This window comes from Podarcis raffonei, chromosome 11 (genome assembly GCF_027172205.1).
Source record: "Podarcis raffonei isolate rPodRaf1 chromosome 11, rPodRaf1.pri, whole genome shotgun sequence".
NCBI lineage: Eukaryota > Metazoa > Chordata > Lepidosauria > Squamata > Lacertidae > Podarcis > Podarcis raffonei.
The window spans coordinates 38,158,178-38,182,432 of NC_070612.1; the positions used below are offsets into that span (position 1 = coordinate 38,158,178).

The window sequence follows — 24,255 nt, forward strand, 5'->3', positions numbered from 1 at the left end:
TACTTAGTTTTAAAGCAGCTTAAGCACTGTACCCATTCCTATACACACTTACTTAGGAGTAAGTCCCACTTGAATTCAATGGGACTTACTTCCGAGTGACACGCCACACACACACAAAAAAAGCTCTGCTAATTTATTCTCCCTTCTTTTCTGACAGTTCATCCCCATTTTAATTTCCTTCCACTTTGTTCATACTTGTGCATAAGAAAAATATGGGCAAGTAGCAATATTTAGGCTGCTGTCACTCTCTCAACATACTGAAGGAAAAGTAAAAGGTGAACAAACAAGACTTTATTGGGAGAGATGTAAAAGATTCTACTGGCAGAGACCATACGGATAAAAAAACCCCACCCCTGCCTTCAAAGGGTTCTCCAATAATCCCCAGCAAGATTCCTAGTACAGCCATGATGCTCAGGTTTCTATCTTAATAAAAATCTGTATAGTCGTTAGTAGAAGTGAACAAATAATCTGAGTCTTTTCAGCAGCTTTCTGTAGTTACACAAATTTACAAACTGCTAATGTAAGCACCCTTTAAAATTAAACTGGTCTAAGTGATTCTATTTAATTTATTTAAATTGGCTGTAGCTGTTGAGAGTTTTTTTTTATTTGCTATATTCATTTTCTGTATTATTAAAATAATCATTACTATCATTTTAACTTCCTGTTTCTTATTATTTTGCTTTGCTACCCTAAAAACAAATCTATGTTGAAGACGTATGGTTTACATAAACAAACAGAAGTAGCCAGTATATCAGAAGACCATTATTTACCTCTATTGCGAGACTATACTGAAAATATACAAAACAAAGGATTGTTCTCAACTTAATTCTACTCAGAGTAGACCCACTGAAATTAGTATACATAAATTAATAGCAGAACTTAGCTGGACACAAGCCAGAGCAGCTAAAATAAATAGGTGACCAGTGATGGCTGTCACCATTATGTTCTGCCTGTAAGCTTCCCAGAGGCATTGGACTTTTTGTTTTGTTTTAACATGGTTCCAGTGTCACTTAAAGCCGGCTAACAACATAAACAAATAAACTCTCCAGACATTCTGCACCAAAACAAAGCAATAGACAAACCAGCAAAGCTGCAGTCCCTATCATTTTTCAAGGAGTGCTAATTAAATAATTCTACTAACTGTACATGGCTAGTATAGTAAGTTTACCTACTTATCTGGCATGATGAAGTGAAGCAAGGACCAGAGCTCTTTCAGGGAGTTTTGCAGAGGTGTTCCAGTGATAAGGAGGCGATGATTGGACTTGAAGTCTATTAACGTCTTGTACAGGAGGGAATCATCATTTTTTAATCGATGGGCTTCATCTACTCCTATAAATGCCCAGTTCAGAGCACCAAGGAATGACTGTTCAAATAAAATAAAAATGAGTGACTTTTTGTTTCAGAGATTAAGCATTTAAAATGGCAATTTAAGTGATGCTGTAGAAAAATGAACAACTAATCTATTAAAAACTTTCTACCTCCTTCCATAAAATTGAAAACGACTGCCTTTTTCAGTAATAAAATTCACAAGTCACTTCTTCTATTGAACCTAAGAACTGTTGACAGGCAAGTCTAGTTCCTTCAGTATTCTGCTTTCATTTTGAGAAGTGAGTGGTGGTCAAATTACTTACCTTATCCTTCAGTAAAATTTCGTAAGTTGTCAGAAGGATGTTAAATTTCAATCTTTTGGTCTGCAGATGCATCCATTCATGTGTTCTTATCTGCAGACAAAGTTGGTGAGAAATTAGGTTATGAAATATTTCTGTAAATTCTGATATTTGATGCTGTTAGCTTCTAAACATTACCTTACACACAAGCTAAGTGCTCATAAATATGAAAGTGAGTAAGAATTAGAATTAGGATTAGAATAGCTACCCATTGAGAAAGGAGCTAGTGCTGCACAACCAATGCAATATATTTCTGCACCAGCGCAGCTTAACCTGTTTCTTTGTAACTGTCTTGCAACTGTTCCTTTGCAGCTTTGTCACAAAACAGAGAAACTGATCCAACTTTGAGTGTAACCACACATGCAGTACACAACACAAGCAATTACCTTGCTCATTCTGGTCCTTCTAAAGAGCCTTTATGGAAGAAAGATCCATTGCACTGCAAGAATGATGTAACCAGAGGCAGAAGCCAGGGAACTAGCTTTTATTTACAAACACATTTCACAAAAGAAAATGCATATTTGTCTTTTTATTTATTTGTAAATCTCTATTTCCCTTGAGGAACAAGGTTAACAGCCCAGACTGTGGCAAAGTCATTCCCTCTGGGATGAGAGGAAGCAAGATTAAGATTGATGAGGGAAGGGCTTTCTCTTAAATCCACTGAATGAAAAGTCATTTATTAACTTATCAGCCTAACCTTTTCAACAAGGTTGTTGTGAAGATAAAATTGGAATGGGGATCAGAATCAAGTAGGTTGCCCAGACCTCCTTGGTGGTATTAAAATGCTGCATTATATCTATTTATCAACACACATTTTATATCCATGTATCTCTACCTATGTAAAACCTGTATCTAACTATCTGTGGAAGTGTGTGTAGGCTTACAAAGATAATTATAAGCAAAGGTTCATAACTATATGAGAAGTCCGTAAGTAAAAAAACAACCACCACCTTTTCAAGATGCCGACCTAGGAACTGTGCCAAATAACCTAATGAGACAAGTTTCTGTTGCTCAACTGCCTGCTAATATAAACCTTGTTAGTAGACCTGTTTATATGAATTACGCCTGTTTATTTGCCAACTGATACTGAAAGTCCAGGAGACTTAACAGCGCTGCTTAGAGCTCAACATATACTTTGACTCAAATGAATTCTGAGGAATTCTATGGAATTCAAATTGTAACACAATTTGCCCAGGCAAGTGGTGATGAATACAGCAGTGGACTTCTGTTGTATCTACAAAGCAAGGAAATATCTTGGTTGTGCTGCTGTGAACTTCAGAACCCACAACTTGGAGCACCTTTTCTCCAGCAATTTGCTGAAGTACTTCAGAGTCAGAATGGCTCGTTTCCTCCTACTGATTTCCAGCATGGTGAAAAAATATGCCCAATGACTCATGGGCTGGAACCATTTCTAAAGCTTGAAACTGAAGAAGATATGACTGATTTTGAACAAGTGCCTGAGAAGGCTTTTCAATCATGTACTGGGCACAAACCAATTTCTAGATTAGTATCATCACTCTACCATGCACTGTTCTCTGACATTTTCCAGGATCAACTGATCTGATGCTGTCATCTCTCAGATTGCAAAGGCTATAAATGACTGCCCACTTACAAAGCAGGAGAGGAGGGTAGTGCCACTGATTAGAAAGCACACTGAGATACTTAAAAGGGTCTTGGAAAAACCCTTTATCCTCTGATACCTGAAGTTGCTACACTACTGCAACTGCAATTCCCACCGCACCCTTCTCTTCGGACAGTAACATCTAATCCAGATTATGCTATTGGGCCTTTAGGAGAGTTGGGTCCTATGGCATGATAGGGATCTGTAGGGAGACACATGAAAACATTTCATTGGTTCAAAAATGGGTATCTGGTGAGTTGGGAGATCCTATAAACAGGTCCTTCTGAGTCTAGGTGAGTACTGCCTGAAGGCTCAATCACGATAGTGACAGACAGGAGAAGTTCTGTGGAACAGGATTGTTTCTGGCACGGCTATAGTCACTACTGCTACCTGGCTAAATATATCTTACCCCGGAAGAAAGAGGGATAAAGAGTAACAGTTAATCATGTTCTTGCCTGAATGGTTTGTTCCTCAGAGTGGTCATCTGCCCCACCCCACACCTGCCCTGTTTTACTGTACAAATGAGGAACTGAAAGATGGAACTGTTATTCTGCAGTTCTTTTTTGTTTCCTAGCTTTCCTTCCTTCTCTCTCCCCCTCCCTTTTGCTCCAAACACTTCTTTCTCTTTAGAGGCAGGAAAGCATTTCACCCCTGCAAATAAATTACTTTGAGAATAACTTGTCAATCTGAATCCTGCATTCTGCCATCAAAGAGAGACTGACTTCAAAGTAGCTCAAACTGATGCCTTGTTCCCAAGAAATTATTAAAGCTCCTTAGGTACCGGAGTTAAATGTGCTTAATGCTTGATCAGTATAACACTTTACTTCTTGATCTACGATGAGGAAGTTTATTTTAACAAGCAACAGCAAAAAGCAGTCAGTGAATTTTATTAAGAAAATTTTTAAATTAAAAGACTGTGTTAAAATATTGCTTAGTTCATGGGTAACAAAGAAGATTAAATCAAAATGATTGGAAGTATTATTTTCAGTTGCATTTGTAGTTGATTCAAAAGAACTAATAAGCATAATGTAAATTTCAAATATAACATGCTAAGACCTATAGTTTCATGTTTTACATTCCATTTCATTACTGAATAAAGCTATTATCCGTAAATACCTCTCTAATGAAAGTAATCAATTATTACATTTTAACTACTACTTGAGTTCAGTAAATTGAAGCTTGAATGAATACTGCTTTTTGGCCTCCCTCTGACTTAGCAGACAATGGAAGAGTCTGTGCCATTTCCTAGATAGCAGCAATGTATTTGGCAAAAATGAAAGGCTAATATTTCTCTGTTATTCAACAAAGTATCAAAATATTGGAGAATACACACTTTATTTTACTTACAAAAATATTAAATATTACCAAAAACAAGCAACTCTTTAAAATAAATGTGAAATTTGGTTAATTTTAATCTTTCCAATACCATCTCTGTATAAGCACTAATTTTGGATCTACTAAAAATACAGTGACACTGTAGAATTTGATCACTTACCACATTTCTGCTAGTAATATCCCCCAGATAAACTACAGCATTCATCTGGGGAGCCCATATCTGGATTTCTCTTTGCCAAGATGTCAAAGTGGAAAGTGGTACTACCAGCAAGAAAGGTCCATATAACTGGTGTTCATGAAACAAATAATTCAGAAAGGAGATAGTTTGTATTGTTTTGCCCAAGCCCATTTCATCTGCAAGAATGCAACTGTTGCTCCTGTAAAGTGAGGTATATAAAACATGGCAAATTTCAGAATGACAGTTGCAGTATTTCTCCCAAAAGAGCAGATTTCACCATTTTGCAGTGGGTACAAGAGGAATCATTGGGGGGGGGGGCAGTGGGAAAAAGACAATAGTTCCCCAGGAAAGACTGGAGGGGGACATTTCAGAGCCTAGTGAAGACCCTGTTACCCCAAGGATTTTGAGAGGGGCTTCTGTTCCCTCTCCACAAGGAAATTTGGGGATATAGCCTCTATTTCCCCCAGGATAGCAAAATTTCATCACTGCATAGTGTGAAAGGGTGGCAAAAAAGGCCAGACTCTCAGGAAAGTCTAGTGGATGGAAAAATCCCCCTCAGCATAGGTCACTGGTGGGATTAGATCATGGGCATCTGTACCATCGGACAACGGGTGCAGCAAAGCGATTCAGAAGCTTAGGTAGTCACTGACAGGACATAAATGCTTTGTTAATGGCACAATCTGACCTAGGATCTGAGAACCTTCCCCAAATTTTTCCCATTCAACTTGTAATTCAGGGTACACACAGAATCAACAAACACCGCTCATTTAAACACACATATCAAACAATAAAAACTGAACCATGTCAGTTTAAGTCCTATCTTCAGATTTTAACTAGCTTACAATTTTTGATGATCATGCTTTTTTTAAAAAAAAAAAAAGTCTGCATGGCAATATGAATGGGTTATAAATAACTATTTTTGTACAATCCATTAAACATAACTGCCACATGCACACAGATATTTATTACGTGGCAAATGTGTATGACTGTGTTCCTGTTAAGCTTGTAAGATAAAATAAAATATGCATGTGTATTTAACATATAATTGCAACATTTTATTATGTACTTACTTGCACCAAGAGTGAGCTAACCAGTTCAGTCCATTTAACTGATAATCTCTTAGCTCTAAACCTTCATGCCCTCCAATGTAAGATGGTTGTTTCTTTAGGGCCACAAACCTTGGCCTCTGCTTTAAAACCTGACAAAAGAGGGGTGGTGAGAATTAATTTCCTATATTTGAATTGGAAGAAAAAAATGATAAACAATCATTATGCAAGTGAAAAACTGAATCTACTACAGCCAAGGACCAACTTCCACCCTGAGCATCGTGCTTAAAAAAATAGTTCTTAAACAGTTGAAACAATTAAATCTTATACTTCTTCTTGTTGGATTAGATTTCACATACAGCAGATGAAGTGGTAAAGCTATGCCTGGCATCATTCAGTCAAATGCCCCTCTATACAAAATAATTCTCTGACACAGAAAATAAGATGTCGGGAAGAATGTTAGGCTTAATCCCTTATTCCTAACCAATAGTATTCTATGCAGGTTTCATCTTCTTTTTGAATTGAGCTGCCATTTGCCTGACACCAGATACTACTTCAACTGAAGGAGACATTGTTAAAAGAAACACTAATGTACCCACCTTACAGTCTTTAAAAGGAGTTGTCTTGGATTGATTTCTGCTAAAATACTCGTCAATGCGTGACTGGAATTTTTTTGCAATGAGAGCACCATCTTCCCAGCTGCATTCTGAGTAAGGGAGACCCTGCCATTTACAATAATAGTCCGGATAACCTGCTGCTGACTTCTGATTTGAATGAGCTGTGGGAAATATATGTTTAAAATGAAATTTAACACTGACACATAATTAGGCTCAAATAAGGCACTATGCTGAACAACTCATGAATAGATGAAGAACTTATGGATATAACTGTAGGAGCACCAACATGTACATTGAAAATCTTTAAAATAGTTTATAAAATACGATGAGATACAACTTCTTTCCAACTACATGAACACAGAAAAACTTAAATGCATGCATTATGCTGGTATATCATCATTATTTCCAGTTTCAAAATCTGTCACTTACCAATTATTCTTTCTACTATTTGATACTGTTTGTGCAAATCATCTGTGAGTTCTTGCTGGCAGTTATAATATTCCACATCCTCTGGAGAAGCATTTTTTAACCTGGAATGAAATGACACAGCGTATTCATTATAACCCTGTAGAATGTATAGTTTACTATTCTTCTAACTTTCAACAGAAATACAGGAAGACTGATTAGAAGGTAAGTAAACTGGAAATCTATAAAGTTAGAAAGCACAACCTGGAGGCAACATTCTATTATTCTCCTCTTCCTCTTTTTATCTTTGCAACAGTCCCACAACATAAATGAGGTTCAGTTGATATATGTACATAAGAGGTTCTTGCCAATAGATTGGGCAGTGTGTGTGTGTGTGTGTGTGTGTGTGTGTGTGTGTGTGTGTGTGTAGATGCAGAGAGCTCAGTCTGCATTCAATGAACTACATCCAATGAATCCTGTTGGCAACCCTGACAAGTCCGTAACTACTATTAGTGTTTTCAGTTGAAGAAATATATTGGAATCCATATTTTCACTAATTCTTTCTTACCCAATGTAGCCCCTCCATCCTACCAAAAGGCTATTGGTTCTTCTGGAACAGTATGGAGTGGTCTCCAAGTGCTGTGGACTACAACACCCATCACCGCTGCTAGCATGGCCCAGGATGATATGAGCTGTAGTCCAAAACAGCTGGAGGGCACCACACTGGTTATCCCTTTAATATGGCTTAAAGGGCTGCAATTGAGAAGAGGGATTGGTGAAAATAGGGTACCTCACCTTGTTGTAGTGGAAACATTTCTGCTGGCACAAAGCCACAACTGGATACAGCACACAGTAACCATTAAGAATCCTGCATAATGCTGAACCTTAAATCTGCAGATAAACAGTACTAGAGTACTTTGAATTTTTTTAAAAAACATTATGAATGAATTACATCTGCCTTATTCAGCATTCTGCCAATTATGTTCACACATGAATAAAGACACGTGCCAAATGAATACTTCAATAATATACAATAGATGCTTGTATTATACTTTTACAATAAACAATACTTGCCACCGTTTTGTTTCTTGATCCTTTTTCTTATAGTTGTCCAGTTTCTTCATTCCTCTAACATTCTGCTGTTTCAGGGTTTCTTCCGTTTCCCAAGTGTTATGGATGTGAGACCAACCTTTCCATTTAATCAAGTACTGCACGTCACCAGGTTCTGTTGCTTTATCAAATCCTGCATTTGGATCTCCATCAGCTTCAACTGCATAGATAGTGGTTGTAGCACCAGTTGCTGAAAAAGAGCATGACAAGAGCATCAACTGCAATACTAAATGGCTTTAGATAGAACAGCAAACATTGTTAGATTGGTTTTAGATGACAGAAGCATCTATCACTCCATGAAGTTGTACTAGAATGCTGGTACATCACTGTGCTATTTAAAAGTTCAATACAAACTATATTAATGCCAGAAGTATATGTTGAAACCAACATATACAGCAAAACTTCAGCAAATAAAGAGAAAAATAGGACAGCACTGAAACAACATATATAACCAAAATATTTTGTAATACATACAAAAAAACCTAACAGTTTGATTAACAAGGTTGTTAAAATATCAGTTACTGTACCATTCACAACATGCACTTCTCATATATTTCATCCAATAGAAATAATTTGAAACATTATTCATCAGCTTGAGAAGTTTTACAAATATAAGTCAATATTACCTCCTTTTCGTCCAATGCGGCTATCCATAAATTTTTCAATTGTCTCAAATTCATCTTCTTCAGGTTGTGGGACATCCTCTCCACAGACTTCCAGCAGATCATCTGAATCTGTCTTTGCTTCTTCAGCTTCTTTGTAACTAACATTTACTGTTGCCTGGCGGCGAGATCCTCTTTTATCATAATCGTCGTCGTCATCATCATCATCTGATGAGTCAAGCTGCCTTTTCTTCTGCCCTCCACTTTTCTTTCCACTTTTTTGCTTTATTCTTAAACATTTGAAGAACAATAAAAGAAAAATAGACTTTCATAACACTCATCAGTGAAAGCCCTAGAATAAACGGCAGGCAAAGATGCTCAGAACCCTGTAGGTTGTGCTGGAGCACCAATTTTTATTAACTTCCTGTAGTAAATCTCTGAATCTGCAGACTATCAGATTCCTCCCCCCCCCCTTTGGATGTTTTAAAAACATTTTTATTATACTAAATGTTTGTCTATTCAAATAAATTATCCAACTGTCCCAACACCATTAAGGAGTTGAGTCTAGCCAGTTTCTTATATCATGCCAATGGAATCTGAACACATCAGAAGGCAAGGGCCAAGGTTGTGAAAAGAATAGCCCTTTGGGGCATTAGGACACATTATAACCTTGGTTGTTTTGTTTTTAACCCGCAGACATTGCTGGCATAGCATTTACTGTGGACGGATTCTGAAGTACAGCGATATCCACAACAGGGAAACATCTAAAATGCTCTCTCTCAACAACCAGCTTCGCACGCAATTAATCTGCTGGGTTTTATTACTTTTATGCTCCAAGTGGAGGAAACACATGGTTGAAGGTTTTCTCTTTGGGGGTGGGGTGGGGTTGGGTAAGAGCTCCCAATAGCCACTTCTCCCATCTTTTCCAGCTTTCTATTATTAGATGGTACTTCTTGAACAGGTCCGGTTTCTTTTCGCAGCTGGGTTCTAGGTCAGGCTTCTAGGCTCCACCCTAAAGAAGCATTGTGGCTTCTCTGGCCACATTTAAGCACATCAGCAAGGATTAACATGCCTGAGGTTGCAAGCTTCTTACGGAAGAGCCTTAACTGGACCTGGCCTCGCTGGGAAACAAAAAGTCATCACATTCCCCAAAAGCAAAACAAAGCAGATGGACAAAGGCTTCAACGGGCCCAACTACACACTATACAAATAAGAACGGCCATTGCGAGTGACATATTAGTTTCTAAAGCCTTTGTCACCACATTCTAACCAGTTGACTTCGCCACAGCCCAACGCTTTCTGTACTCTGGTTGCTGCCACTCCAGTCAATCAAAAGGAATAAAATATAATATTGACAGGACCCAGGAATTCATTTGAACACTGTAAAATAGAGAACTAGCTTATATGTGCCTTCTCCTTCTGTCTCATCTGAAAATGATCCAGACACAGGGCGATATCTCTACAGAATAGAAAGCAAGTTCTTTAGAAGAAAAACTAAGCTGACGGCTAAACTAGGAAGCATCTCCCATTGGTATGTTTTAAGGACACATCTTGTTTTTAAAGTTTTAAGTTGTTTTTAATTGTTTTTAATTTAATAAATTGTTCTTAAAAGTTGTTTTAAATTGTTTGTTTGTAGCACTGTAACCCACCTTGGGCCTTTAGGGTCAACAGTGGGTAATAAACCACCACCCTAATCATTACCATAATCATCATAATTTTTCTTAACTATCTTCAATAAAGGAGGATGACAGGCAGCTGTAAAAGTGACTCCACCTGTCCTTGGAACACAAAAATTGCAAGATAGAAACTCAGCCCAAGTAGGTTCAGTGCTCAAAAAGACTTCTACCTTCTTTCTTTCTAGTTCGCAAACAAAGACAAGCTTTGGCCTAAAGCAGTCTAAACTAGGTAGCAGATCATTCTGCCGTGGAGGCAAGAAAAATAGTAGATATATGGAGAAAATGGGAGATACCCCCTCAGCAAGAAGACAACTTTTCTTTCTTCTGCATCCCAGTATACAAAGACTAGCTCATCTACTTACTGGACTCCTAGATGGCAACATGTAGGGAGGATATATATATTTAATCCAAACAAGGGGGACACTTTACAATCAAAAATATTTTTCACATACCTGCTTGGAGGCTTCCTGCTCTTGACCTTGTTTTTTGGCTCATAGTCAGATTCGCTCTCTTCACAACTACTTTTATCTCTGCTTTCTTCCAAATCAGAATCTGAAGCAGTTCCAGAGACAGATCCTGACCCAGACATTTGCCAGTCTTCACTACACAAATTAAAATTACAAAAAGAACATTTATATACCTAAATGTAGATCAAAAGAAGAATAATCTTACAAAATCAAGGTTTTTTTAGTATAAAATGTTAAAGGGAGTGAGCCACTATCCTGACACATTTTGAAAACAGCAATGTTGAACAAGTGAAATTAGCAGAACAATTAATGTAGATGGAAGGTGTTACAGGAAAAGGGTTAAACCTTTAACTTTGCATGACTAAAATGAAGTTAATGATTTACAGGAATTTGTGAATATTTCAGTAAGTAGTTATTTGCCACTTTCTTTAAAAATTCTGTCTCTACAGCTTTCACACAATAGGAGAACTATCTGGGATAATTCCAGTTTCATTAAAATGAAATGCTAACTATATAGATTTTCCACATTAATGACTTTTTCTCACTGCCATCAATACTCAAACCTTCATATATTAAATAAACAAAGCAATATGTAAATTCTAGGAAAAGCTTTTAAATGAAGCAAATCTCAGTGAAGCAAGGGGCTACTTAAAAAACCCAAATATGAACTGAATATATGAACCTTAACGAGACCTGCTGTGGTCCACAAATATGTTAGCAGCACTGGCCATGATCCAAATTCTCCCCAACCCTGATGAGCCTCAGCCTTCCTTCTGAGTCTGTAGCTGGAGGTAGGGAATCATCCTTATAATTGTACTGTACTGCTTTTTGGAGGCACTCTGAGCCCCTTAGAAGTAAAGCACAACTTTGGATAATCCAAAGGACAATTCCTTGGGGTGGATAATTCTAAGGTTAAGCTCAGTAGAGAGGACAGTGGGAGAAGTGGCAGGGGCAAATTCCAAATACAAAAGGACAGTTAGAGCTCCTTCAACATCAGATGCACTTCTGAAAGCTTCAGAAGTGCAGTGGGACTGCAGAGATGACTACTCTCTCTCCCTTCAGTATCAAGCTCAGGAGGGAAGGGGCATGGAATTGTCCTGAGCTAGTAACATGCTTTGGAGACATTTTATGCGTATATATAAAACAGAGTGATGTCAGAGACCTGATCTGCCTCAGTGAGAGAATGATGGGGTGATAGAAAGCAAACATTTTGGTTGGCCAATTGCACAGAAAACATTCACCAGATTATGCTTAAGGGGCTTTAACCTCTTGGAAAAAAATATGTTCTGGGCAATTAAACTCCTAATACTGTTGCAGTTGTCTGTTTCTAAAATGAGAATGTTTCCATGCAAAGATCTTAAATATGCAAATCCTAACATGTCACTATATGGATAGCCATACAAGTATACAGATAAGCAAGTAGTTTATTCACTGGATACTAAGCAACCACTGAGATAAAATAACATTGATAACGTCATATGCTCTACTGATCAGATAAATTTAAAACACTACATCAAGCTATGTAATACTTAATTTCCTACTCTTTATGTTTCTTCCTCTTGATTTCACTGGATGAGTCATCAGCAGAATCTTCACTACTTGATGAGTCCTGCATAGAAAAACAAAATATAAGGTCCATAAGAATGTAAACAAACAGTCATTCTCTTAACACTGCTATTCCATTTCAACACCGAAGTTGGAGGTAATTTTGCAGGTAAGATGAGGAAGGATGGCACATTAAGTTTGGATGGCAAGGGACATTTGAAAAGTTGATCCTCAGTCCAAGTACTCATTAAAGCTGCTTGTCAAATTAGCCCCTGAATTGGTCCTCCAACCCATTTGAACTCGACACCCTTTTTCTTTTACAAGGTAATTCAACTACATATATTATAATCTTGTGAATACTGAAAGCAAGTATGACATACAGTCTTAAAAATACTGTGCTGGCCCCAAGAAAGGTAACAGTTGGCATCTACAGTAGTATACAAGTCAATGATTTGAAAGGTACTTTACTCTGATTTCTCTTTTAAAATACTGGCACCGGCTAGCAAAGATCTGTGTTTACATTTACATTTAAAATAGTAGCTAACTATTCACCTCTTCTGAGCCACTGTTTGAAGATGCTGCTTTTGACTGCTGCTGCTGTTTCCTGAGCATTGCTGATCTCTGTACAGCCAGAATACTTGGGTTTGATTTCCAAAACTAAAGCAGAATTCAAATAAAAACATTATGTAGTCACATAAAACACAAGGAATAAAATACATTCTTCAGTAAAGTCCACAAACTTTACAAGTAACAGGTAGATCCAAAATACAAGAAAAGTTATCTTAATCACTGTTCAGAAGCCTTACCTTAAGAAACAAATGAACACCATTGAAATATATCTACATTTCTTCCACTGACAACATAGAAATAATAAATTAATTTCAAACTGCAACATCATCAACTGGCACTTTTAAACACTGTCTCACCAGGCATGCTATATTGGAGGGTCTACTGTGAACTTGATTCCATTGTTTGGTTGCAGGCACATTTAATATGGGCTTTAAAATATCCGCTGATCTGGGATGGGCATCATTTGTTGCACAGAATGGCTGCAGCTATTCAATGGAGACCCTCTGAGACAGTCAGAGGGGGGGGGGGATGGCCACCTGGTCCCGCTCACCTTCGACTGCAGCAGACCTTCCAGGTGAGGGACAGTCATCTCCTTCTGGGCCTATCAGGGGCAGAGGCTTGGGGACTGCACCTAGTCCAGCCCTAGTCTATATAAGGGGGAGGTGGCCAGGTGCAAGCCACCCTCTTCGCAGATTTTGAATGGCTCAGGTGAAACATCACAGCATGATACACCAAATTCAAACCACTCCAACTAAAATATGCCATGCTGAATTTGTGCATGTTTTAAGGTGGGGTGGCATGGGGACTTGATTCAACAACTGAAACAGTTACAGTTATATTGATATGCTAAGGATACCATGCCATCATCAAAATTGCATCTGGCAAAAGACACTATTCTTTAATATATTATTTTGTAAGTTCCTTCTAAACATAAAAGAGACTTTACTTAAGGGTTGCAGAAACATCCAATGTATGCACTGCTGCATGAACTGAGTTCCACATGTGGTACTTCTCTTTCCTCTTAAATCCTTGCACCCACCAGATCTGCTCTGGAGGGTGTCCCAATCCTCTGGAGCAGATTTTGAGGGTGCATGGGAGAGGAGGGGGAAGTTGTGCAAGCGCAAGTCTGTTACACAAGTGGAATGGCAGCAGTGGATACAACACACATTGTTAAATAACCCAGGCAGTGTTAATGTCAACACTGGGTATTTCTTAGAAAGGTGAAAGTTTGGCACTGCTGCCATCTGATATTTTCATCAGCATTTCCAATGTTTCATATTACTAAAGTACTTTCTAATTTACACTATTTATGCAGATGCTCACTTAATACAACAACCATTTAAATAGAGTTTCTCATATTTGGAGAGAGTCCACCTTACCTCAGCTCCATCAACCTTTGGAGGTTTAGCTTGGACTTTCTTTTCCTTAGATGTATCAGACTCAGATTCTGATTGACTGCCAGACTCTGAACCAGAGTCTGAATCGCTGCTTCCCGACTGGCTGCTACTTCCATTGCTACTGCTTCCAGAACTTGAACCAGATCCAGAACCTGATGCTGAACCAGAATCATCATCTGACTGGCTGCAATTTTAAGTTAAAAATAAATATTATAAGAAGGCTGAAGAACAGATTCAGGTGCGCAGTCCTCATTTAAAAGCCCCTTAGTATTAGCCTTAGATAGTAAATGTTGCTGCTTCAACAGTATGCCCAGCTGATTATCAGTCTTTGCAGTAATGCCTGCATCTGCAAGTTGGGAGTTCTCCCAATAAATCTCTCAAATGGAGTGTCAATGAATTAAGGGGCCTTGAATATGCTTTTTTTGGGGGGGGGGAATGCACATACTTAAAACATAGGATAAAGTACAGAATGGAATGACCTTAGACATCTAGTTGCTAGGTAACTGAACACTGCATGCTGGACACAGGAATGTTAATGTTTCCCCATCCAAATAACAATTGCTCAAATGTTAATAACACCCTATCAAGACCTTGCCACATGCTTTAAACATATGGACATGCAGCTGCATGCTTTTGCTTACATTTGCACACAAGCAACTTCCTCCAACAGACAGACAAAAATGTGTTTTAAACTTCAGACTCATATGTTTAAAATGTAGTTTTTCTAATGGCTTGTGTTGTGGAGCTTGGCAACCAATAGTTGATATATTTCAAACGGAGAGATACACACAGATCTCCGACTGGTTTGAGGCTGACATTAAGGAAATGGAGCCTGTTATTGCTTGCAAAGTGAGAGCTCTTATGACCTACAAGTGTGCACCCTGCGAGAAGATGCACTAAGACAGGCAGGGAGTGATGCCCAGTGGATTGCCAGACAATGTGCCAATGACTACTGTCAGAGCATTCAACTTGCTACTGTCAGTGGCAACACTTGCAAAATGTACGCAAGCATGAAGAAAGCCTCGTACAAACAGTCAGGAAAATTGCACCACTGAAAACCTAGTTGGGAGCGATCATCACAAGCTGCAACAAGCAGATGAAGCAGTGGGCAGAGTACCATCAAGAACTGTACTCATGAGAAAACATGGTCACTGAAACAGCAGTTGACAGTGTCCACACTCTGCCTGTCTTGAAAGAGATGGATGTTCCTCCCTTCCTCCTCTGACTAGCAGAAAAACGCCATAAACTCCCAGGAATGCAGTAAATTTGAAAGAGAAATAACAAACTTCTAGTACTCCACTCTGGCTCAGCATCATTAAGTAATTTTCTGATTTGGTCCTGTTTCCATTTATACTATTTTTAATGGGAAAATAGCACTGCAGAAAGGTCTCCATCAATAATTATAAGTGACAATAGCTATTGGTCCTATGGCTCTGAATACCTGTTGGTGGAGAACATTAAAGGGTGAAGGCCATTGTTGTCAAGGGGCATCTAGTATGCCACTGTGGAAAATCGGATGGTGGCCTATTTTCAGCAGGTGCTCTCTTTACGTTTTTATAAGTATTATCACACCTACTCATCCAATGGAAATGAGGTGTCCTCCAAATGGTTGTTTGAATAAAGTAGGAGTGCTCTCTCTCTCTCTAATCACCACAGCTTGCATTAGTAATGTTTATAAGTATCAGGTGGTCTGCAGAGTACTTGAGATAAGACTATTCCATTTATGATTTCCAATGATTTCCAAATACTAAATTGATTAACATTGAGTCTTGGAAACAATGATTTTCTTCAGGTCAAGGAGGGGGCTATTCTACTGATAAGCTCCCTAGGTCCGTTGATGCAAAGGTTTTATTTTATGTGTTTTTTAAGCTTTCACATCTGTAGCAGAATAATCTTTTCATTACTATTTGCTACATCTCAACTTCTATTATTTCAGTATGTTTTTTCTAACTAGATGGATGTAATTTCCCTACTAAAACTTGATGTTAGTCATATACAATTTCTATATTGGCTAGGATCCATTATTATTCATCTGTTCCCAAGCTAGCTAAGGTGTTGATTTAATCAATTTGACCATACTACACAAGTGCCTCCAGACTGAAATATCATTCCCCCCTCCCTCATTGGGGAGCTTTCAGTTTCCTGTTCACTTACTAATCAGTTAATAAAAAGCAATTATGTAAGTATCAGTTAAATTTGTAAGTGTTTCAGACAAACTAATTAGACATCATTGTGTTCATATTTGAGTATAAGATTGCATTCAGATGATCACATCTTGGCCTAGTAACAAAAAAACACATAGACAATTTTTTCTTTCCTTCTCACAGGTTGGGAAATAAACCAGGAATTCTCAGAATCAGTTTTACTACTGAACTGGAAAACTATGACTTCTAAAAAAGTCAAGATATAAAGTCACAGTTTAAAGTTAGTTTCATAACATGGCATATTTAGAAACCATTAACCTGTTGTGCCCAATTTGGATATAGTGAGAAACTATAGTTAACTGAAACTTCCTGGCTTTTCATTTGCTCATGCAACATGAAATAGCTGAATGGGGAGGAACAGGTCTCATTCATATATCCTTTGAGATATGATCATCCAAACAAGACAAGTATCTTGCTATATTTACTTCATACATGATTAGAAACAGTATTTTAACTTAGCAAAGAATGGACTTTGTTGGAGCAATCATAATATCCAATCCTTAACTTTAATATGAAAACTCACGAGCTCCTCAATTGTCTCTAAAGCATTATGTGCAATTTTGGTTCAAGTTTGTTCTGCTATTTTCAATAGGTGATATTCAGTCAGTGCTCCCAGAACTGGTGTGTCAGAAGTGGTTAGCCACTCACTGAAAAAGAGACAATGTGATTTTTGCCAAGTCCACTCCCTAGGTAGCTCCTAATACCACCCTCAACATCAACTCGAGGTTCAGAACATTTTTTGGGGGTGCTGCTACTGCTAGGATGTTGGGAAGTGGAACAAAAATGGCCTCTCATCTTCCTTGAATGGACATATCCTATTGGATCAAAAGTCTTTGTACGTATACAAGGGGAACAACTGGATATTACACAAAGCCCCAATACAAATATGGCAATTTATCGAAGTTCTGCATTACAAAAATGAGTTATGGTAAGACTTAGGTATGTGTACTTCCTTTGTGAATGTGGGATATTAAAGCTTTCACTTTTAATTTTTAATACGGTTAAGAACTTAATTCGTTCTGGAGGTCCGTTCTTAACATGAAACTGTTCTTAACCTGAAGCACCACTTTAGCTAATGGGGCCTCCTGCTGCTGCCGCACCACCAGAGCACAATTTTTGTTCTTATCCTGAAGCAAAGTTCTTAACCCGAGGTACTATTCTGGGGTTAGCAGAGTCTGTAACCTGACGTGTATGTAACCCGAGGTACCACTGTACATAAGTTTTCTGTGATATCCAAAATCAGGAAACTGGCTTCAAACAAGTTCAAACAAACTCAAATCTGAACTCACAGAATCTGAACAAGTGTATTTTAACATGGAATCTTTCAATCTCCTCCCCTTGCAAATGGAAAAGGGAGGAATATGTGAGGCCAAGATTTGCTGCAAATTGTTATTATCAATTTTTAAAAACAAACACACAGCTTGATCAGAAAACAGGCCTTTGAAAATAAAAACATTTTAAAGTAACATTGTCTCAAATGAATACGAAGTACGTACAACTAATGGTACCATTTCAGAAAATAGTAGGATCTACAATGTTACGATACATTTCAGTGTTGCACTGAAAGCAAAGAGCTAATGATTTTACATACTAACAGCTGCACCAACAAAATTAAGTCTCAAAAACCTCACGTTAAAAAACCTTTTGCTCATAAAAGCAGAACACCTAATTATTATTATTAATTTTATTTCTATACCGCCCTATACCTGAAGGTCTCATGGCGGTTCACATAGAGGATCACATACATAAAATCAAAATACAAACAAAAGGGAAAAACAACAACCCTAGAAAGAGCCAGCATTTTAAAAAGGGTTTAAGTTGTAGATCAGGTCAGGCAAAGGCCTGGTTAAAAAGGAACGTTTTTGCCTGCCGCCTAAAGGTGTATAGTGAAGGCGCCACGCGAACTTCCCTGGGGAGAGCATTCCACAGACGGGGAACCACTGCAGAAAAGACCCATTCTCGTGTTGCCACCCTCCTGACATCTCAAGGAGGAGGCACACGAAAAAGGGCCTCAGAAGATGATCTCAGGGTCCAGGTAGGTTTCTATGGAAAGAAGTGATCCTTGAGGTACTCTGGTCCTGAGCCATTTAAGGCTTTATAGGTCAAAACCAACACTTTGAATTGGGCCCGGAAACTAATTGGTACCAGTTGGACCAGGATCAAATGCACATTAAATAAGTAGACCAACAGAGTCTACTTATTATTTTCAGTCTAAAAATTATGCCATGTTAATCTTTTAAGTTCAGAAAAGAACTTTTAAGTTCAAAACTATTTTCTGTACATGTATTGGCACTTTTCAATAATCCTTAATACAGATTTTACATTTATCCAATATTCACAAGTTAAGAATTTTAAACTCCCACAATATGACCTCTGTGACCAGATTTGACTCCTAAAGACCTTAAACTGACCTTTGAAGCCTAGCTTTATTGTTCTGCCTTGCAAAGAATTGAAGTACTACCAAACTAATAAAGCCTGTTCAATGTATTAGTTGAAAAAAGTACCGTACTCAGTGCTTCCCAGGCTCCTCTGAAAATCAAATTGGTTGAATTCAAAGCAGTTTTGTAACTACAGATGTCACAGCTCATTTGGATCATAGCAGTGTTGAGGCAAAAGGACAGTGTACCAAGAGAAAAAACAACACCCTGATTTATAATTCATAAATTAAGTTATAATTAAAACTGTCTCAGACAAAAGAACTAGAGACAGTAGGCTGCAATCTGTTGATTCCAGGGGAGACTGAGAATCTAGAATCAGTTTTGAGAATATGCGCCATGACACCTAAAACAGGCTCTACCCCAACAAACTATTTGTTGGATAGGACACATTTACTTATTACTAGGGCTGTCAACCAATCAAGAAATTCTATTCTTTTGAATATAGTTTTACAATATGCTACTTTGATTAATCAAATGATTAGATCATTTACTAAACAATAAATTGAGACATCAAATACTACACCCAGATTTCACAATTTTTCATTATTTTAATTAAGCATACTTCTAAGGATCAGCGTGGCAAACCCAGCAGGGAAAAGGTAGTATCATCATGCTAACTGCTAATAATAATCACACACATTTATACCGTTCTTTAGTCTCTAGAGTGTTTGAAATACATAGATACATATCAGACTATTCAAAAAGACAAGAAAACCCCATAAGGTAGGTTGTTGGTATTGCCCTGCTTTCACAAATGAGGATTAAGACAGAGGGACCATCTTATGAATTCATGACAGAAGAGACATTCAGATGGGAACATGTATTTTAATGCTGTAAGCAAGAGTCAAAACCAGCAGCGGAGCATGCTTTAATAGCGCTCGGGGCGCACATGCGCTGGGGGGGCGGGTGCAGGAGGCGGAAGGAGCTCACTGCGCACCAGACCAGCCCTTGCTGCCACTGGAGCAGCACCAGCCCTGAGCCGTTTTGTGAGGCTGGAATGATCCCAGCCTCACAAAGCAGCACAGGGCTGGCTTGGGGAGGGCGGTGTGAGCAGCAGCACCCCTCCCCTGAAAAAATGCACCCAGGTCAATCACTCCAGCAGCCCTCCCGCATGCTATGGCCCTGGTCAGAACCCATTTCCCCTCCCTCATCCCTGAGTATATGCATCCTACATTCATTTTCTCATACAGCCATATACGTCATGCTTTTCTAGTTTCCCCACCACTCCACAGACACTGTTCCAGCCTCCTCCTATCTCATTCCCTCAGCCTCCTGGCCTCTGTCTGCTAACTAGCCCTTAGCCCACCTCTCTCCATGTCATCTTTCCTCCTGTCTTACACAGCTATAGTTAATCCTTGGGTATCTAATACACATTCTCAGTAGAATACAAATAGCTGAAAGAAACGGAAAGCATGGGGCTGAAGAGGTAGTGGCTGGCAATATCACAAAGCCTTCTCAGGCTGCCTTAAAGTGATTTTACTCAATGTAGTTCCCTGAGGGAAATAGGCATTTTGGGAGGATTTTGAAGGGGCACTTCCACAGCTGAGAAGTCAGATGCCACAAAGACACTCTATTGCATTCCACAACTTTCTGACCAAAACTTTCCCACGAATGCAACAAAGCTGTTAAGAGCAGCAAGTAGACAGGCAGACTTGATTATTCAGACATATAGAGAGCATCTTTATAAAAGATAAGAATGGCTTGATTACAAATTTATCTTGTTTCATATTAGCCTGCCAATGAGCATGACCTGGGAATCTCTTTTATATTCCACTAATATGGAAAATATATGAATTATTCCACCAAATACACTTATAGAAAAGCATACTCAAACTAGCAAAATTCTTAAAACAGAACATAATCTGGCAACTTCATCTGCATCCCAAGTTGTATCCATATAAGCACAATTATACTGCCTCTCATGCACTACTTCCAAGTCTCCAATATATTTCCAGATGTATTATGAGAAATGACAAACTACCAATCTGCAGTCTGCAGGAGATGAAGGCTGGGATGGAAAGCGGGAGCAATTCTGGGTAGCTTCTGCTCCACATTCCACCAGGCTGCAGAAACAGGCAATGCCAAACCTCACTAGTAACTGCATGCTGCTTCCACAACTAGTACTGATGGGGATCACCTATCTACAAATCAAGCAACCATCTTTGTGACACAGCTGTCTGTGCCATAATAGCTAAGGCTCAAATGACAGCTGCCCTTGAGTTTCCATACTACAATATAAATGGAGGGTCGCATTATTTTTGTTCCAAAACATTACCAAATACAGAATATTCATGGGAGTGTTAGGACAAAGGGAAACCTTATAATTTTAATCTACAAGAACCATGAAAATAACTGAGCTGTTCCTCACATTTTAAGTTCAGAGCGGTAGTAGGTTCGAGAGAAAAAACAAACTACATCTTCCATACAACACAATTTACGCAATTCACTGCTGAAATTTGGTGTGGTGGCCATTACCCGAGATGGCTTTAAAAGAGGATTAGATAGTCATGAAGTACAGGAATAAGCAGCAGTTGGCATCATGTTCTCACATGCTTATGAGAAACCCACAAGCAAGATATGAGCACAACAGCATTCTTCTCACTTGCGTTCCCCAACAATTGGTATTCAGAGGCATGCCATCAATATACGCTAAGCAGTGCATGCAGGTTCAGAGGCACTATGCTACTGAATAGCAGTTACTGGGTTGTGGGGAGAGGACTATTCCTTTCATGTCCTACTGGTGGGTTTTCCAGAAGAATTCACTACATACAGTGGTACCTTGGGTAAAGAACTTAATTCATTCCAGGGGTCTGTTCTTAACCTGAAACTGTTCTTAACCTGAGGTACTACTTTAGCTAATGGGGCCTCCCGCTGCCACCGCGCAATTTCTGTTCTCATCCTGAAGCAAAGTTCTTAACCCGAGGTACTATTTCTGGGTTAGTGGCGTCTGTAACCTGAAGCGTCTGTAACCCGAGGTACCACTGTATAGCCACACTGTGATCAGGATGCTAGATTAGAGCAGGGCTCCTCTTACATTCTCTAAAGCTTCCAATTTATAAACATGTAGTGTTTTCAACATACATGAACAAACAAACCTATCCATTTGTTTTTTGGAATCCCCTAAAGAACAAAAAGAGACACATTAAGTGGTCTTCTAAGACAGGCCTTCTTATCATAGGCAAGTCCAATTTTACAGCTAGCTACTCAGCTAGGGAGTGTTCTGATATCTAGCTTGTGAGAACCACTGCTCAAGACACCCTACAGCACATAAGATATGAACATACAAGGAAAACTACATGATATATACAATTCAATTCACTATAGTACAATTCAGTACAATTCAATATATACATTCTTAAGTTCTGTTCAACAGTGTTTACTTGCAAATAAGATGGCATAGGATTGGATCCTTTATTTGCAAGACTGGGTAACACACAAGTGTATATAAGTGTATATAAGAACTCTGCTGGACTGGGCCAAAGGCCTGTCCTCAGTGGCCAACCAAATGCCTATGGGAAGCTCACAAGGAGAATTTGAATACAACAGCAGCCTCCCCACCTGTGATTTCCAGTATTCAAATGCATACTGCCTGCAACACTGGAGAATAAACATAACCCTCACTGGTACAAGTCCCAAGACACTATGTGCTACTTCACATGGGTTTACTCTGAAATAAGGTTCAAATCTTAAGATGGTATAGAATTGGATTCAAGTTTATTTAACTAGGTAAATATGGAACACAGGAATTAGCTACTCCAGTTCCAGCACTCACTCTAGATGAAACCATACCTTGGTTCCATGCAAATATGGAGGTGGTACTCCCTCCTCACACCCCTAAAAACACAACACAAGGAGGACATAAAATACCACTGAGACAGAAAGTGAGAAATGCAAGTGAGGAACATGATTCTGGAACAGGAATCTGTCTAAGATATGGTCACAAAATGTATCCTATGGAGATCACTTAGTCCTGTGTAATCAGATACGTGTGACAGGCTGGGCTAAGCACTCTATCTAAACCATTGCGCATACTGTTGTTGCAAAGACATGCATATTTGAGTGTTAGTTAACCATATTCCATTACTGCCTGAGGCACACCACTAATGGATTCACTAGAATTGGGTCCTGAGCCTTGTGTGCACTCTTATTTCTAAGTAAATTCAATTAGTTTCCAGAGTCCTTATTTGAAATAAGAACGCTTGGTCCGATACTTCAAAATAAACAATTTAATTATGGTAAACACTTCACTTTCGCAAAAATGTAAGATTTACCAGAGACAAATCTTTAAGTACATACCTTGATTCTCCACTACTGTTCCTTGCACTTTCTTCATCACTGTGCCCATTCATTGTAAATATTCACCAAAATAAAAATATAAATAAAGTTCTTCCAGTTTGGAAGCTGGATATGAAATGTCCACTTAAGAGAGTTGTCTTCCTCGCTCTTCAGATATTTCACATGTAACTTCAGCGGTTATTTGTTTTTCCCAAGTTACCCTAAAAAATGAATACACAAATAATAAAGATGTGAAATGTTTACAAATCTGTAATCTATTTGAGGATACTGCAGTAAACTGGATATGTGCAATTCATCAGATTCTTGAAATATTTGTTACATTTGTTACATTTATAACCCTGCATTCCCATCCGCCATCCATTTTCGAATTACACCAAACCCATGAGATAGTGACTGGCCCAATGTTGCTTTGTGGCTGAGTGGGGGATTTGAACCTGAGTCTCTCCAGTCCTAGTTTGACAGCGAACACTCATAATGGATTCTCTCAGTGATCTTTACCCTGTAAGTTCATACAGCAGGGTCAGTATTATTCTTCAGAGGCTAAGTAACTTAAACACTGGAAAACCCAATTTGATCCTTTTTGAAGCATTTTGACATTGATCTAATTAGCAGTGCCATTAGTGGCAGTGCCAAGGGAAAGCAAGGGAGCAGTGCTGGTGCAGGCTGGAACTTTTTTCTTCTGAAAGTAAAGCTGCAATCCTAAACCAACTCACTAGAGCATGTCCTATTATAACAATTCATCTGACTTCTGAGTAAACATACATAGGACTGTGTTGTAAGCAACATACATACATGAACCATTTTATAAATTTGCAGCACCAGTAAAATGCAGCTTGTTCACTCCCGTTAAGATTACAGTCTCCTGTCTGCTTACTTGAGAACTGAAACTGCAAGTAAACATAGGTAAGACTGATTTATAACAACACTGTTTTCCTGACCCACAGCAAATGTACAAATCACAGATCCCAACTATGATTTCTATGGCATTGCCCTTTCAAAATCCTATACTAAGGCCAGCTCTGTTAAGTAGCTGGAATTACTTTTGCGCTGCTAATTCTTACTGCCACCAGCACAAGAGTAA

The 24,255-nt window shown here is 38.6% G+C and overlaps 1 protein-coding gene across 4 annotated transcripts in view; it reads right to left on the minus strand.

The window, feature by feature from the left end:
* The window catches only part of CHD1 (chromodomain helicase DNA binding protein 1), a 43,964-nt gene that overhangs the window by 18,277 nt on the left and 1,432 nt on the right, over nucleotides 1-24,255 (minus strand). For all 4 annotated transcript variants that reach the window (XM_053407859.1, XM_053407858.1, XM_053407857.1 and 1 more), the window contains exons 2-14: nucleotides 23,175-23,374; nucleotides 14,219-14,420; nucleotides 12,822-12,926; nucleotides 12,266-12,333; nucleotides 10,710-10,859; nucleotides 8,606-8,871; nucleotides 7,944-8,169; nucleotides 6,894-6,994; nucleotides 6,447-6,625; nucleotides 5,872-5,999; nucleotides 4,784-5,000; nucleotides 1,632-1,721; nucleotides 1,173-1,363 (exon numbers count right to left, since the gene is read on the minus strand). In XM_053407859.1, coding sequence (XP_053263834.1) covers nucleotides 1,173-1,363; nucleotides 1,632-1,721; nucleotides 4,784-5,000; nucleotides 5,872-5,999; nucleotides 6,447-6,625; nucleotides 6,894-6,994; nucleotides 7,944-8,169; nucleotides 8,606-8,871; nucleotides 10,710-10,859; nucleotides 12,266-12,333; nucleotides 12,822-12,926; nucleotides 14,219-14,420; nucleotides 23,175-23,227 — 1,976 coding nt within the window. In that variant the 5' untranslated portion in view covers nucleotides 23,228-23,374. The remainder of the gene's footprint in view (nucleotides 1-1,172; nucleotides 1,364-1,631; nucleotides 1,722-4,783; nucleotides 5,001-5,871; nucleotides 6,000-6,446; nucleotides 6,626-6,893; nucleotides 6,995-7,943; nucleotides 8,170-8,605; nucleotides 8,872-10,709; nucleotides 10,860-12,265; nucleotides 12,334-12,821; nucleotides 12,927-14,218; nucleotides 14,421-23,174; nucleotides 23,375-24,255) is intronic.